Source organism: Oratosquilla oratoria, chromosome 4, assembly GCF_046742065.1.
Source record: "Oratosquilla oratoria isolate Oo_2021 chromosome 4, ASM4674206v1, whole genome shotgun sequence".
Taxonomy (NCBI): Eukaryota; Metazoa; Arthropoda; class Malacostraca; order Stomatopoda; family Squillidae; genus Oratosquilla; species Oratosquilla oratoria.
The window spans coordinates 52,392,678-52,410,052 of record NC_134780.1 but is presented as its reverse complement, the minus strand read 5'-3'; the positions used below and the strand labels follow the sequence as shown (position 1 = coordinate 52,410,052).

General features: G+C 37.3%; 1 protein-coding gene across 1 annotated transcript; it reads left to right on the top strand.

Moving 5' to 3' along the window:
• The first annotated feature begins 13,549 nt into the window (after positions 1-13,549).
• On the top strand, positions 13,550-14,236 carry LOC143024479 (serine/threonine-protein kinase Chk1-like). The gene has a single exon (XM_076183287.1). It carries the CDS (start codon positions 13,550-13,552, stop codon positions 14,234-14,236), a length of 687 nt encoding a protein of 228 aa, XP_076039402.1.
• Positions 14,237-17,375: the final 3,139 nt, after the last annotated feature.

The window sequence follows — 17,375 nt, the reverse complement described above, 5'->3', positions numbered from 1 at the left end:
ACTTTCTCATCTAACTTGTTCCAACTGTCTATTACTCTATGAGGAAAGCTGTTCTTTTTCAAATCTTTTCTATAGCTGTCTTTTTTTATTTTCTTTCCGTGTCCTCTTGTATTTCTGTCATCCCATTTTATCAGATTCTCTCTATCAGTAATTTCTATGCCTTTCATGATTCTGTAAATAGCTATCAAATCTCCTCTCTCTCTTCTTTGCTCTAGTGTCTGTAGTTCAAGTTTTTCTAGTCTCTCTTCATATGATAGTTTTGAGAGTGTTGGTGCCAATTTTGTAATTGCTCTTTGTATTCTTTCAAGTTTTTTTTATACATTTTTTTGTACTTGGTGACCATATCGTTGCTGCATATTCCAATCTTGGTCTTATCAGGGTGATTAGGATTTTCTTCACTATTTCTTCATCCAGGTATGTAAATGCAACTTTGATTGTTCTTATTAAATTATAAGTTTCTCCAAAAATCTTATTTATATGTTTCTCAGGTGACATATTATTCATAACAATGACTCCCAGGTCCTTCTCATTTTCTACTTTTTTTATTCCTTCTTCTCCCAATTTATATGCTCCTGTTATTCTGTTTTTGCTTTTTCCAAATTCCATTATACTACACTTTTTTGTATTGAACTCCATCTCCCACTTCCTACTCCATTCTTGTACTTTATTTAGATCTCTCTGTAGTGATTCACAATCTTCTTCAGTTTTCACTCTTTTCAGTAGTTTTGCATCATCTGCAAAGAAGCTCATATAGCTTTCAATTCCTTCATCCATATCATTAATATATATAGCAAACATTATTGGGGCCAGAACTGTTCCCTGCGGAACACCGCTTATTACTTCATCCCATTTTGAGTGCTGGTTTCTTATCACTACTCTCATTTTTCTTTCTTGCAAAAAGTCCTCCATCCAATTTAGTAGTTTGCCCTGTATTCCTCCTTCAGTTTCTAATTTCTTAAGCAACTTCTTATGTGGTACTTTGTCAAAAGCTTTCTTTAGATCTAAAAATCCACAGTCCGCCCATCCATCTCTTTCTTGTATTGTATCTATTAGCCTTGAATAGAAACATATTAAATTGGTGACGCATGATCGTCCTTGTCTGAATCCAAATTGCCTTGGATTTAACACTTTCTTTTTTTCTAAATATTTTACCCATCTACTTTTGATAATTCTTTCACAAATTTTTGCTATTGTACTTGTTAGAGAGAATGGTCTAGAGTTGGTAGGTTCTTCTTTATTTCCTCCTTTATATATAGGTACTATATTTGCTTTTTTCCAATCTTCTGGAACTTTTCCTTCTTTCAAGGAACTATTTAGTATGCTATGTATTTTGTCTGCCAGTTCATTCCTGCATTCTTTCAGTATCCAGTTTGCTATTTCATCTGGTCCATGCGATTTTCTGACATCAAGATTACTCAAGTGTGTTAATATTTCATTCTTTGTTGCTTCTATTTCTTCCATAGGGGGGACTTTCTCTTTCCATTCGTTCTCTTCAGGTTGTATGTTCTCCCTTGTAAACACTGATTTAAAATGTTTGTTCATGATTTCCGCCATTTCCATTTCCTCAGTGTATTCAACTCCCTCCTGTCTTAATTTCTCCAAGTCTTGTTTGTTTTTCAGTTTATTATTTACAAATCTGTAGAATAGTTTTGGTTGATCTTTACACTTTTCTATGATATCTTTTTCATATTTTCTCTTTTCCTCTCTGCACATTTGTACATATTCATTTCTATAACAGGTATATATTTTCCATTTTTCAGGTCTTCTGTCTTTTTTCCATCTGGTCCAGGCTTTGTCTCTTTTGTCTTTTAACTCCCTACAGCTTTTGTTGTACCAGCTTTTTACATATTCTTTTTCTTGTTTTTGTCTTGGGACATACTTTTCCACTCCTTTTTTGTAAATTTTGGTCAAAATATTCCATTTCTCTTCTACTGTTGTTTCTTCTTTGTATATTTCTTCCCAGTTTTCCTTTTGAAAGAATTCTCTTATTTTATCAAAGTTTGTTTTTTCATACATCATTCTTCCTTTTCTATATTGTTCATTTCTTTTCATATATTTTTCTTCATCAAGTTCCAGTTCAATCAATATGTGGTCACTTTTACTTATTGGTGTTTTATATTCAATTTTGTCCACTATTCTAGGTTCGGATGTAATTACTAGGTCTAGTCTCGATGGCTCTTCTTCATTTCTATACCTAGTGTTCTCCTGTATCCATTGTGTCATTGTATGGTCAGTAACCATCTCAAGTAGATCGTTTCCCCATGAGCCGTCTCCACCCTTTACTGTCATTTCTTCCCAGCAGATTTCTTTGCAATTAAAGTCGCCCATCATAACTATTTTTCCTCCCTCTTCCATTATCTTGTTTAATGTTATCTTTGTGTCCTCTAACATACTTTTATGTTCACTCTCTTCCCATGAGGCTGTTTTTGGGGGCACATAATTTATCACAAACTTTCTGCTCTTCTTATCTCTGTCTTCTACTTCCATCATTATCATCTCTACTGTATTCTTTCCATATGTGACACACTTCACGTTTATATCCTTCTTAGTCAGGAACATAACTCCACCCCCTTCCTTTTTCACTCTGTTTCTAATCCAATAATTATATGCATCATGTCCTACACTGTTGGGTGGTAGTGGACCTTTTAATTTTGTTTCTACAATTCCCATTATGTCTGGTTCTTTTTCTTTCAAATAATCATTCAGCTCATTCAATCCTGTTATTAATCCATCTATATTTGTGTAAGACACTCTTAGTTTTCTGCCACTTCCATTGTGTTCTCTGTTTCCCTTTTGTTTTTCTCTTGTATGTCGACTTTCTTTAGTTTCATATTCACTACTACTCTCCAATAGAATCTCTCTTTTTCTGACTCCGTTCTTATCTCGTTTTTTTCCTTTGCTTCAAGTCTTTTCTGTTTTTCTTCCTCTCTTTCCTCTTTATTCATTTCCCTTTTTATCCATACCTTTTTATATTGTTCACTTGTTGCTAGTTTCCCTGTTTTGGATAAGATATTCTCAGCCGTAGTTTGTGACCTGAATTTAATCTTAATTGGTCTGGTCTTGTCTGTACTATATTTCCCGAGCCTGAATTTCTCTTCGATTTGTTTCATTATTTCTGGTTCATCTTCCTGAACTAATTCTAGTAAATTTCTTACTTTTTCATTTTCCTCTTTGATTCTTGTGGTTCTATCTGGGTTATGTTTCTCTTCCATTCCTAATATAATTATACATTTCTTTCTGTCTGCTAAGTCTCTTACTATATTCTCCTTCTGTCTCATCACTTTAATAACTGAGTTTTCAGTTTGTTCATTCATTTGCTGTCTGATTATGTCAGTGAATGCAACTTTGCTATTTTCATGATTTTTTTCCAACCCTCCTTGTTCTCCTTATTATTCTCCTTTACCTACGCTCCAAGTCCTCGATCATCTTATCGACCTTCTCTTCTAGTCTTGTCAGTCGGGGGGGGGGGGGGGGGGGGGGGGTTGTGTCCCCCCCACCCTCTTTAAATCCCTGGAAAATATTCTCATCATCTTCTACTGTATTGCTCTTATCTATACTTCTAATCTTTACATTTTTGTTAGACATTTCATCATCGCTAAATTGGTCCGGCCCTCGTTTGTTTAGATTTCGTCTGCCTGCCTGGGCCAAGTCCTCACCTTCCTCATTTCCTTCCATTTCCCTCAGTAATCCCTCTCCTTCTCCTTTTTCCTTAATTTCCCTACACCACGAGCAATTTCCCCCCCAACCTGTAAAAACAATAGGTACTTCCTTTGCTTTGGGATCCACGAAATTTCACTTTTTCTTCAGAACGTCGTCTATGCCGTCCGTTCGTTGAAGTGTGTGTGTGTGTGTGTGTGTGTGTGTGTGTGTGTGTGTGTGTGTGTGTGTGTGTGTGTGTGTGTGTGTGTGTGTGTGTGTGTGTGTGTGAGATTTGACCCACTGTCGGAGAATGAGAGAAGATGAACAGAAAATTTGTATATTTCGACCACTATCTGTGGTCCTCTTCAGCAGAATGATACATGGTGTGTAGTATGAGAATATATATAGCTAAGAGGGGTATATTTAGGGACAGGGAAATGGTGGGGGGGCTCAGGTGATATGTCCTTCATGAAGTCGGGGCGAAGTTTGACTGATGGTGAGGTCAACTTCGGCCCGACCTCATCAAGGACATATAACCTAGGCCCCCCCCCCCTCCTTTTCCTTGTCCCCAAATATACCCCTCTTAGATATATATATTGATAATGGTCGAAATATACAGATTTTCTGTCCATCTTATCTCATTCTCCGACAGTGGGTCAATAAGTTTCATTTTACAACTGTGCTACTACATTATACTTTCACATATATATATATATATATATATATATATATATAGTGTGTGTGTGCATGTATATATATATATATATATGTGTGTTTATATATATATATATATATATATTTATATGTATATATATATATATATATATATATATATATATATATAAATTTGTGAAGAGCTGGAGTCGAAGAATCATTGTATAGACGAAGAAAGTAAACTTCATATATATATATATATATAAATATTGTTACATCTGTGATGTATACTTCCCAGGTATGTAATTGTTATTGTTGTTTTCGAAGATATGTTATGTCATGTTACGTGTGTTCGTATTGTGCTGCTTTGGTTATGACCAAATATGTCACCGTAAGGTATTGTTTTCTTTACTCTGTATTGTATGTATCTTTTTAATGTAACTATGGTTTTCGTTTGTAATAACATTGATTTTTGGTTGTAATATTGTTTGTTCAAGTGTCCATTGCGCATGCGCCTCTGCTACGTCACAGGTCGTGACATAAGAATATTTCATTTGGACCAAAAGACCGCATACAATCAGAAAAGTACCCGGATAACAATGTAGGCTCGTCAGGCTAGGTAAATCCCGCCCCCTAATGAGCCACGTGCGTATTGCCTCGTCACGCAAAGGTGAACGAGTCTATACGATTGGCCAGACCGTGTCGGGGAGCTATACGACCGGTCAGATTCAAAAATGACTGCCTTGAGGTTAGTACCTTTTCCCTTGGTATAGCAGTGAGCCAGATTAACTAGGACTTAGTTTTGTAGTGCCCCATCCAAGTGTGCGCGGAGTGTTGTAGCATTGGGGCTTAGGATTAGCTTAATATTTCAAAACTGTTTAGTCATCTGTGAACCGGTCTTACGTCTGTTCAATCCCGTTAAAACTTTCGAACTTGATTCTTTTGTGTAACGTATGATAATCAGAAGTCAGATGTATTGTTACGTAAAATCATGTTTGCTTAATTGTAATAGTATATCCTATTTGTTATATTATTTTCATGTCATCTTACTTGTATTAACTTTCATACTTCTAAATTTATTTAATTATATTTCTTTAAAGTTAACATAGTTTGATTTCTTTCCCTGGTGTCCGACCGGGTGACGACCTTAACCAGTTTTCTTGACCGTTTGAACCCAGTAATAGACATAGGGTTTAAGGGTTCCCACCAATGTCAATGTTACGAACCTCTGACATTTACAAGACCGTTGAACCTTTGGTACTTTTAGAGAGGATTGTAACAATATATATATATATATATATATATATATATATATATGTGTGTGTGTGTGTGTGTGTGTGTGTGTGTGTGTGTGTGTGTGTGTGTGTGTGTGTGTGTGTGTGTATGTATGTATAAATATATATACATATATATATATATATATATATATATATATATATATATATATACAGATATATATATTATATATATATATATATATATATATATATATATATACATATATATTCATGAAGAGCTGGAGTCCAAGAACCATTGTATAGACGAAGAAAGTAAACGCTGGACTCATCGAAAAAAGATTACTCCTCCGTTTCGAACCCTATCCCGGGTTCGTCTTCAGGGATATACAAAGATAGCAAAGGGAACCAACATAAAGGGCCACGTGTGCCGCCCTGGGAAAGGTCTCCCAAGCGACCGTTACTCGCCAGACAGTACATGTATAGGTGGTGCAGCACTTTGACTTTTCCCCCAACCCCTCCCTCCTCGTGATGGTATCACTTTTGGGCTCGATCATTGTATTTTTGCCTGTCTCCGGACCACATCCTTTATTTTATTTTTTTTCTTGCATTCATACCCTGCCTCCCCTTTGTATATGATCTTTTTTTTATTCTATTGGACTATTTTCTCTCTTCTGTTTTTCCCTCTGTATTTAGTTTTACGGATTATGTATATACTGTATGTATATATGTGTATATGAGAATCTATGTGTTTTTTATTTATATGGGATTTTTATGTGAACTGGTTTAAAACCTTGTAATAGATGTACTGTCGGGCGTGTAATGGTCGCTTGGAAGACCTTTCCCTAGGCGTCACACATGGTCCTTTATATTGATTCCTTTTGCTATCCTTGTATATCCCTGAAGACATACCCCGGGCACACACACACACACACACACACACACACACACACACACACACACACACACACACACACACACACACACACACACAAACACACACTCTCGTGGGCGGGGAGTTGGCCTCTCATGTGCAAGGTCATAGCATTACCCATAGATCGGACCTACGAGCTCTGAGCTCTCTTCCAGGAGGGAAATAGCTGTCGATCACGAGTCCAACACGTGATCCAAAGACCAAGTGAAAGACCAAGTGAATACACACGAAGACACACATAAATATATATATATATATATATATATATATATATATATATATATATTATATATATATATATATATATATACAGGGTGAACAGAAAGTCCTTGGACTAACATAAAAACGATTTATTCACAGAAAATAAATTAAATTTCATCAAAAAGGTATCACAATGATAGCTTACAATACTAGAATAAATCTTATTTATTAATTTTCAATGTGGTCGCCCTTCACTCGGATAACTCTCTCAATTCTCTCCCGGAAGTTTTCGACCGAGGCACGTAGCTTATCCTGGGGTATTTTGACCCATTCCCGCTGGAGTGATTGCTTCAGAGCATCAACACTTGAGTGAGCAACGGAACACGCCTTTGCCTCCAACAAAGACCACACACAAAAGTCCATGGGGTTCAAATCAGGCGATGAGGGAGGCCACATTTCCTTGCTCCAGAATCTTGGAAATTGACGTGAGCACCAGTCCTGAGTCTTTCTTGAGGTGTGAGATGGCGCACCATCTTGTTGGAAAGTGAAGGGATGATCTTTGAAGTGTTTCTTCATCTCTTCAAGGGCTGGAACCAAAATATCGTTGATGTAGCGATCTGAATTGATTTTAACCCCTTGCTCCACAAAAATCAGAGGAGACTTCCAAGTTTTGGAGATAGCGGCCCACACCATGAGAGAAGATGGTTTTTGGCGGCGGTAAACTGTTCTCACAGAATCTTTAATGTCTGCAGAAGACTTTGCATAAACTCTATCGTTCTGATTATTGAACTGAGCTTCAATTGTGAAGAGTTTTTCGTCTGAAAAAATGATCTCTTGCGCTGCCGTGTCTGTCTTCAGTTCTCTGAGAAGAATCTGTGCTCTTTCAAGTCTCTTTTGTTTTTGGAGAGGTGTAAGAAACTGCCGTTTTCTCATCTTGTAGGGAGACAACCGAAGATCCTTTCTCACGATGGTTCTCATTGAAGTGTTGCTAACATTCATGTCTTTAGCCAATTTTCGGATGGATCTCTTTGGGTTTCTCCGCATCCTCTCTCGGACAGCGTTAACCACTTTCTTTGTTCGAGCAGTGCGAGGTCTTCCACTCCTAGGACAATCTTCAGATGTACCAAGTTCCTTAAATCTATTCACAACATGATACACGGTCGATTTGGCAACTTTAAGGAGTTTAATAATCTCAGAGTTGGTTTTCTCTGCGCGATGGAGCTGAATGATGGCCTCTCGTTGGCTCATATTTTCAATATAGAAACAAAAAACAAATATTTATTAGTTTTATAGTTTAATAACAAGATATTTAGCATATGTACTTTAGAATATGTACTGTAATTAAAAAATGATCAGAAAGTCCAAGGACTTTCTGTTCACCCTGTATATATATATATATATATATATATATATATATATATATATATATATATATATATATATGCATACATATATATGTGTATATAATATGCATATATATATATATATGCATACATATATATGTGTATATAATATGCATATATATGCATATATATATATATATATATATATATATATATATATATATTATATATATGAAATGGAAATGGTGGGAGTGGTTTTTATGCTTTTTTCTTTTAGGCTACCACTCGTGTAGGGGGAAAAAGCCTTTGGTGTATGTATGTACATATATATATATATATATATATATATATATATATATATATATATATAAGATTGAAGGTGAAAGAAGTAGACGAGGAGATATGGGAGAATTTCTCACCTTAACGTTTCGACCCGCAGGGTCTTGATCACAAAGCTTTGTGATCAAGACCCTGCGGGTTGAAACGTTAGGGCGAGAAATTCTCCCATATCTCCTCGTCTACTTCTTTCACCTTCAATCTTATTTGTCATAATATAGTCAACATATATATATATATATATATATATATATATATATATATATATGTTCGATTGAAGACCAGAGCTAATTCAATATCTACTATCTTCTTAGTGACTTTCTCAATTTTTCGAATAGTTTGTTTTATTCTTGAGGGGAAGTCAAAAACAAAGCTTCCGAGATCCATGGTGTTATTATAACGAAAACATTACACAAAATTTAAAATACGAGCTTTCGGTTGAATCATACAACCATCCTCAGGTAAGAAAGAATAAATATACAAAGCAGGAGTAAATAAAGGAACTTGGAGAGTTAGGTCGTAGCTGGACGGAGGTGAGGTCTTCGCTTCAGCGGGACGTAACTGGACATCAGATCACTGTAGCCGGACCTTTGGTCATTGTTGCCATGCAGTCTCGTTGTGTATTTGTAAAGTACTAACCGTGTCCGTCTGTACATTAATGATAGGGGTGTATTGTGTAATGTAGACTCTCTCCAAGATGTGTAGTTTCTTGTTTCATTGTTTAAGTATTTTTGTATTGTTGACTAAATCTTGTCTGTTTGGAGATTTGTTGTGTGTTTGTATCATGTGCTTACGTATACTTCCTTTACGGGTGTGCATTGTGAGTCTCCTGCTAACAGAGGTAGTGGTAACACCAATATAAGAAGCATTGGGGAGAAGTTTCCAACCTTCTTCGGGGCAAGTCAATTGGTACACCACATTAGTCTGTTTGAGGAGAGAGTTGTTTTAGTCATGTTATTTCTCATTATAAGGTTAGAGACTTTTGTGTTTTTGTAGTATATAGTGAGGGTCAATTTGTCGTGTGGGTAGGTATATATGACGTTACGTGCAAGGATGTCTTTGAGAACACGTTCGTCTGTTTTGTATGCTGGTGCCATTTGGTTTTTGTAGTAAACTGTGTGTGTGTGGAATGTGTGTTGTTTTGTCCGTGTTGTGCTGTGTTGCGTGTGATGAAAAGTCTCGTCTCTTTGTCAGTGAGAAAGCTGGGAAAACCGTTGTTAATGAGGCTTTGTTTAACGCGCGTTATTTCGGAGTGAAATTTTTCCCAAGAAGACCAGTTCTTATATGCGCGTCGAAGGTATGCCCGAATGACGCTAAGTTTGTACGCTGGGGGCACTCACTAGCTGCATTCAGGCACCTTCCGGTGTCAGTGTTTTTCCTGTAAACAGTGGTCGTGTATTTGTTGTCTTAAGAGTGGATGAAGACGTCAAGGAAGAGAATGTTGTTGTGTATATTGAGTTCATATGTGAAGTGTAGTACAGAGGCTGTTTCCATGGCTACCTGTAGGTCTTTCAGGTGGGACTCACTCCTAACTTCAGTAAAAATGTCGTCAACTTATCTCCAGTAGGAAAAAGGTAATGTTTTTTGTTATAATAACACCATGGATCTCGGAAGCCTTGTGTTTGACCTCCCCTCAAGAATCGAACACACTTTTCGGAAAATTGAGAAAAATCACTAAGCAGATAGTGGATATTGAATTAGCTCTGGTCTTCAATCGAACATGTCTACAAGAAAACTTACTGCCCATTTATACTAATATATATATATATATATATATATATGCATATATATATATATATATATATATATATATATATATATATGTATATATATATATATATATATATATATATGTATATAATATATATATATAGATGCATACATATACGTATATATATATAATATATATCATATATATATATATATATATATATATATATATAATGTATATTATATATATACATATATATATATATATATATATATATATATATATAATCATATATATATATATAGATATATATATATATATGTATGTATGTATGTATTTCAAAAGTCCATCACTCATTAACAAGCTATATAAATCGTTAGTTCGTCCACATTTGGAATATGCTGTTTCCGTATGGTCACCGAATCTCATTAAAGACATTGACAGATTGGAAAGAGTACAACGGCGAGCCACAAAACTGATTCCAAATATCAAAAATGAATCATACGAAAATCGACTAAAACATATGAATCTGTTTTCCCTAAAAAAGCGTAGACTCAGAGGTGACTTGATACAGGTCTTTAAAATTCTAAAGGGAATTGACAACATCAAAAGTGACCAAATTTTTACATTGAATGAGAATCAGACAAGAATCAGACAAGAAACAATGGTCTTAAACTGTCCGGAAATAGATTCAATTTGGAAGTGGGTAGAAACAACTTTGCCAACCGTGTAGTTAATGAATGGAATAAACTTCCTGCACAGGTAGTGCAATGTAGTTCAGTTCGAAGCTTTAAGAATCATTTAGATAAATACCTAAGTAAGATGCTGTAATGATTATAATTTATCTTATATTATTTGTTTTTGTTTTGTTATCATTTGTCTGTCTGATTTTTATTTATTATTAGTTATATGTCAATTTATTATTATTTACTATTTACCTGTTTGTTTATTATTTAACTATACCTATGCATTTATTTATGTATTTTATTTGTTATTTACATTATCATAGTTTTTATTTATTATTATTTTATTATTAATATTATTTTTTTTTTGCGCATCCGACCTAGATATGGATCAAAAGGTCTCCTGTCGGCATGCTCCGCCTTTGTAATCCTTTGCCTTTGTAATATATATATATGAATGGTAAGAATGGAAAGACACGATTGAGAACAAGAGACTTTATTCCTGACCGGTTTCGCCTTTGAGGCTTCTTCAGAATATGCCTCAAAGGAGAACCGGTCAGGAATAAGTCTCTTGTTCTCAATCGTGTTTTTCCATTCCTACCATTCATAAATCTGTCATGATGTCACTTTTATTTATAACTTTATAGGGGCAGGATAGATAAGATGGGGGAGCGGGAGGGTGGGGGGAATTCGGGGTTTAGTGGAAGGAAAGAATGAAATGGATCTAGGAGGTATGATAGATATATATAAACATATATATATATATATATATATATATATATATATATATATATATAATTTATATAATATATATATATATATATATATATATATATATATATATATATATATATGTATATGTGTGTGTGTGTGTGTGTGTTTGTGTGTGTGTGTGTGTGTGTGTGTGTGTGTGTGTGTGTGTGTGTGTGTGTGTGTGTGTGTGTGTGTGTGTGTGTGTGTGTGTGTGTGTGTGTGTGTGTATTCACCACCACGGATCTGCTGCAGTCTCTTGTCGAGACAGCCAGACGCCACCCTACGGCAGCGAGCTCAGTGCTCATTATTTGCCGATCTCTGGGTAGGTCTGAGACCACTCACACACCACACACCGGGACAGCAAGGTCACAACTCCTTGACTAACATCCCGTACCTACTCACTGCTAGGTGAACAGGGGCTACACGTGAAAGGAGACAAACCCAACTTATCTCCGCCCGGCCGGGGAATCGTACCCCGGTTCTCTGACTTGTGAGGCCAGTGCTTTACCAATCCGCCACCGAGCCGCGCGCGCGCGCGCGCGTGTGTGTGTGTGTGTGTGTGTGTGTGTGTGTGTGTGTGTGTGTGTGTGTGTGTGTGTGTGTGTGTGTGTGTGTGTGCGTGTGTGTGTATGCGCGTGCATGCGTGTGTATTCACCTTGGTTTTTCACCTTGGTCTTTGGATCACGTGCTGGACTCATGATCGAAAGTTATTTCACCCCGGAAGAGAGCTCAGAGCTCGTATGACCGATCTGTGGGTAATGCTGTGACATTACACCCACACATCCAACTCCACGCCCACGAGAGTTGGTAACGACTCGAAGCGCAGCGATACTGAGATTATTTCAGCCCTGGGTAGGATTCGAGCCCGGACCGCCGTAGTGGCAGTCGGAGACTCTACGAACCGCGCCACCGAGTCCTGAGTGTGTGTGTGTGTGTGTGTGTGTGTGTGTGTGTGTGTGTGTGTGTGTGTGTGTGTGTGTGTATTTGTGTGTGTGTATGTGTATGTATGCATTTATTCGTAATGATCTGTAGTTCAGCAGCCATTGCTGGAATGAATGCAAGTACTGAACTCGTCTTCAGGGATACAGTATAAACGGAGGGAGTCTGTATATTGGGGGCGTACGCTATAGAAGATAAACCCGTCACCAGGTTTGACATCATTTAAAAAATACATAGACCTATACAAAGAACATCTAGAGGGAGAAAGAGAGAGAGAGAGAGATGAAAGGAGTATGGCGTGCGAACTGCGTGACCCTTTGCCACAGTCAAGGAAATTAACAAAATGATCACCCTGAAGTTATTATATTAGATATTTATGTATTTAAGAAGAGGTAACATGCTATTGATATACTGAAGCTTGTGATTAAAATCAGATGATGGGGAAAAGCAAAATACGAACATTTTAATGCTGTTTTTATTTTTTCGTCTCACAATTTTTCCAATTCTTATGATGACAACTCTTTACCTTTGCATTATTTTTGCCCTAAAAGGATGACTTTTCAAGGGAAATTGTTAACCTCATGTCGAGGAAAAACTTCAGCACAGTTGAATACTTCGTAGGTCTTATTGGATTCAACCCCAATGGAACTAAGGCGACAGGGATGGAGACACTCATCGCTTGCCCAAGAATCATCATCTCAGATGTCTTCGGAAGCTTACTCAAACAAACATTTTTGAATCACTTCTCTGACATATTTGTAGGAGGTGTCGACATGTTCTTCTGCTGCTCCAAGAAACAAGAAGACCAGCAGCCTTCTTCTCCAGGCCAAGCAGGAAAAGATCACCAAAGCGGCGGCAAGTCTCGAAGGAAGACCTTCCAGAAATTTTGGACGAGACTTTGCATTTTCCTCAGCTGTCAGAGCGGCGAGTCCTCTGAACAGAGTCAAAAGGACAAAACCTCCGAACAGAGCGCCATCGAGAAGACACCTCGGAAAACAATTTTAAAAGAAAACAAGAAAGCGGTCAAGGCTTTTAAAGACAGTAAGTGGAGCACCCTCAAGGTAATCGGTGCAGGAGCCTTTGGCAAAGTCTTCTTAATGTAGAATGAGAGTACTGATGAAATGGTTGCCAAAAAGGAAGTCGTCGTAAGTCCCAACGACCAAAGCTTCATGGTCGAAGCCATCATTCACTTCCAGTTGAAACACGTCAACATCGTCAACCTGCACTGTTGGGAAAGAGTCGATGACACACTGACTCTTTTTATGGAGTACTGTTCAGGTGGCGACATCAAGAGCAACATCGACAGGATCAAGGGCAAGGAAGCCCTCAACTATTTCTCTCAACTAATGGACGGTGTTGCCTACCTGCACTCTCGGGGAGTGGCACATCGGGATCTCAAACTCGAAAACCTCCTCCTGACTGCACAGAAGGTCTTCAAGATTGCAGACCTGGGGCTGGCCGACGTCTTCCTCGTCAACGGCGAGGAGGTTCAGCTCTCAGGTACTGTGGGATCACGAGCTTTCATGGCCCCGGAAGTCATCCAGTGCTCCGGTTACAGCGGCCCGCCCGTTGACCTGTGGTCGTGCGGCATAATCTTCTTCAACCTCACGACCAAAGGCAGACCTTGGGAACAAGCCGCACCCCAAGAAGACAGGATCTACAAAATGTGGCTCGATAAGGACGAGGAGCTGAATACCTTGATCCCATGGTGTTGGCTGAGCGAGTCTTGCCGAAGTATTGTGGACATTCTCTTGGAACCAGATCCCCAAAAGCGTCTATCCGGTTGGAAGAAACACCATCAGGGTTGAACAAGTTCCATTCTGAGCCCTTACATCTTGCCAAGCCACGAGGGAATACATATTGAGACACTATTTATGATAAAGCACTGTGCTCTCTTGCCGCGAAGTCTACTCCGATGAATGAGTGGGACAAACTTACAGATCTATAGAAAAAATGTGTGTTTGTGTGTGTGTGTGTGTCACTTTTCCATTTATTATACCTTTCATCCTGCACTTTCATTCCCCTCTCTTATTGACCAATTATAGAAAACGGATTCTACAGCCTCTTTTCACTAGGCTCCTTGTGGCATTTATATATATATTTTTTCTATTATCGGATGCCCGCCACTCCCTCTTCCTTATCTCTCATAGCAATGTAGAATGGAATTCGGTGATTTACCTTTTGTGATGAGGAATTACTGATTAGTAAGGGGAGCACTCAGCTTACAAACATTAAAAAATAACTAATATATTTACCACACTGACTCATTTGCTAAGGGAAAAATAGCAATATCGCACATATTTTTTCATGATGTCCATTCAATAAAGAATCATTTGCAGAAGATCAAGGCACAGAAAGGAGCTGAATCAGCTAATTAGAATAATAAAACAGTAAGTGGAGGACAATTATTGTAATAAGGCTTAAATTATTAAAAAGCGAAGGCATAACCCCCCCGCATATATACATTTATATATATATATATATATATATATATATATATATATATATATATATATATATATATATATATATATAATATATATATGAGACTTGACCCACTGTCGGAGAATGAGAGAAGATGGACAGAAAATCTGTATATTTCGACCACTATCTGTGGTCCTCTTCAACAAAATGATAGATAGTGTGAAGTGTGAGAATAAATATATCTAAGAGAGGTATTTTTAAGGATATGGAAAAGAAGGGGACTCAGGTTATATGTCCTTGATGAAGTCGGGGCGAAGGTTGACTAATGCTGAGGTCAAGTTCGGCCCGACCTCATTAAGGACATATAACCTGGGTCCCCCCCCCCTTTTCCCTTTCCCCCAATATAAACCTTTTAGAAATATATATTCTGACACTCTACACTATGTACAATTCTGCTGAAGAGGACCACAGATAATGGTCGAAATATACAGATTTTCTGTCCAGCTTCTGTCATTCTCCGACAGTGGGTCATAAGTTTCATTTCACAACTGTGCTACTACATTATACCTTCATATATATACATATATATATATATATATATATATATATAGAGAGAGAGAGAGAGAGAGAGAGAGAGAGAGAGAGAGAGAGAGAGAGAGAGAGAGAGAGAGAGAGAGAGAGAGAGAGAGTGTGTGTGTGTGTGTGTGTGTGTGTGTGTGTGTGTGTGTGTGTGTGTGTGTGTGTGTGTGTGTGTGTGTGTGTGTGTGTGTATGTATATATATATATATTATATACATATATATACAGTATATATAATATACATATATATATATTATATACATATATATATATATATATATATTCGTGAAGAGCTGGAGTCCAAGAACCATTGTACAGACGAAGAAAGTAAACTTCATATATTTCTCACCTTTCTCACCATTCACCAGGAAGGACGTTGCCCTGTCAGCGATGATGCCTCACGAAGTCTCTCCACAAGGCCCTATCTGCATACAGCTGCACTCTCTCCACTTCCTCCATAGTTCTTCCTCTTGACTCTATGGCTTGTCTGATACTGTCTCTCCATCCCTTCCTGGGTCTTCCTGTTGGTCGCTTTCCTTGTGGCTGCCACTGGTAGTATTTGAATGGGTACTGTTGCTCATTCATCCTCATGACATGGCCAAACCATCTTAATTGGCTTTTCTCTACAAATTCTAATATAGGCTCTATTTCAAGCTCTTTTCTTAATTCTTTATTTCTTATTTTGTCACACCTTGTTACACCTTTTATTATTTGCAGTACTCTCATCTCTGCTGCTTGTATCTTACTTTTCAGCCTTTCTGTCAATGTCCATGTTTCTGACCCATATGTTAGAACTGGTCTTAAAATGGTTTTGTAAATTGTTATCTTAACCTGCCTGGGTATAAGTTTTTCTCGCATCAGTGGATATAGCGTTCTTAAGTTATTTGTATGGCACTGTATTCTATTTAATATTTCTTTTTCCATTTGACACCTTTCATCTATCTTTACTCCTAGGTATTTAAATTCTTCAACTAATTTCAGTTTTTCGCCTTCCAACCATATTTCTATCTCTTCTTTTTGCCTTGCGACCATCATTACTTCTGTTTTATTTGTATTTATTTTCATTTTCACTCTTTTCAATGCACTGTTCCAAGCAGTTAATGCATTTTGAAGTTCAATGGGGTTGTTTGCAACCAGTGCAATATCATCTGCGTATGCCAATGTGATAACTCCTTCTCCAGATCTCAAATTTTTCATACATCTGTCCATAAAAAGTACAAAAAGCAATGGAGATATAACCCCACCTTGTCTTACTCCAGAATTTACATCAAACCAGTTATCCTCGCGAGTTTGTGTTCTTACAGCGCTGGTACATTTACTATATAGACTTTTAATTGCTCTAACAAGTAATCTATCTACACCATATATAGGGTCTTCCAATGTGTCCCAAATCATCTTCCTTGGTAGCCTGTCAAAGGCTTTTTCTAAGTCAACAAACGCTATACACACTGGTTGATCCCATTCCCATCTCTTCTCCATCAGCATTTTCAAGGAGAAAATTGCATCTGTTGTACCTCTCTCAGGTCTAAATCCATACTGTCCCTCCTCTAATTTTTCTTCTACCGTCACTCTTAGCCTTCTTTCAAGTATTCTTTCATATATCTTCTCCACATGTGATAATAAGGAAATTCCTCTCCAATTTTTACATTCTGACTTGTCGCTTTTCTTTGGTACTTTACATATAATGACTTTCCCCCAATCCTCTGGTATTCTACCTTCACACCAAGCTACATTAAATATTCACGTTAACCACTCGACTGTGTTTTCATTTCCTCTTAGCAGCTCTACAGGTATACCATCGCATCCAGGACTTTTCCCTTTTTCATTTTACTGATGGCAACTCTAGTTTCTTCGATAGATATTTCGTGGTAGTAGTTTAGTCTCAGGCTGGTGTTTCTTCCAAGAATCTCTCTTGGCACTTGCTTTTACTGTCTGCTTCGTTTC

What these genes read in the sequence shown, in the direction of transcription:
- LOC143024479 (XM_076183287.1), top strand. Translation starts at nt 13,550, where the DNA reads ATGGTTGCCAAAAAGGAAGTCGTCGTAAGTCCCAACGACCAAAGCTTC.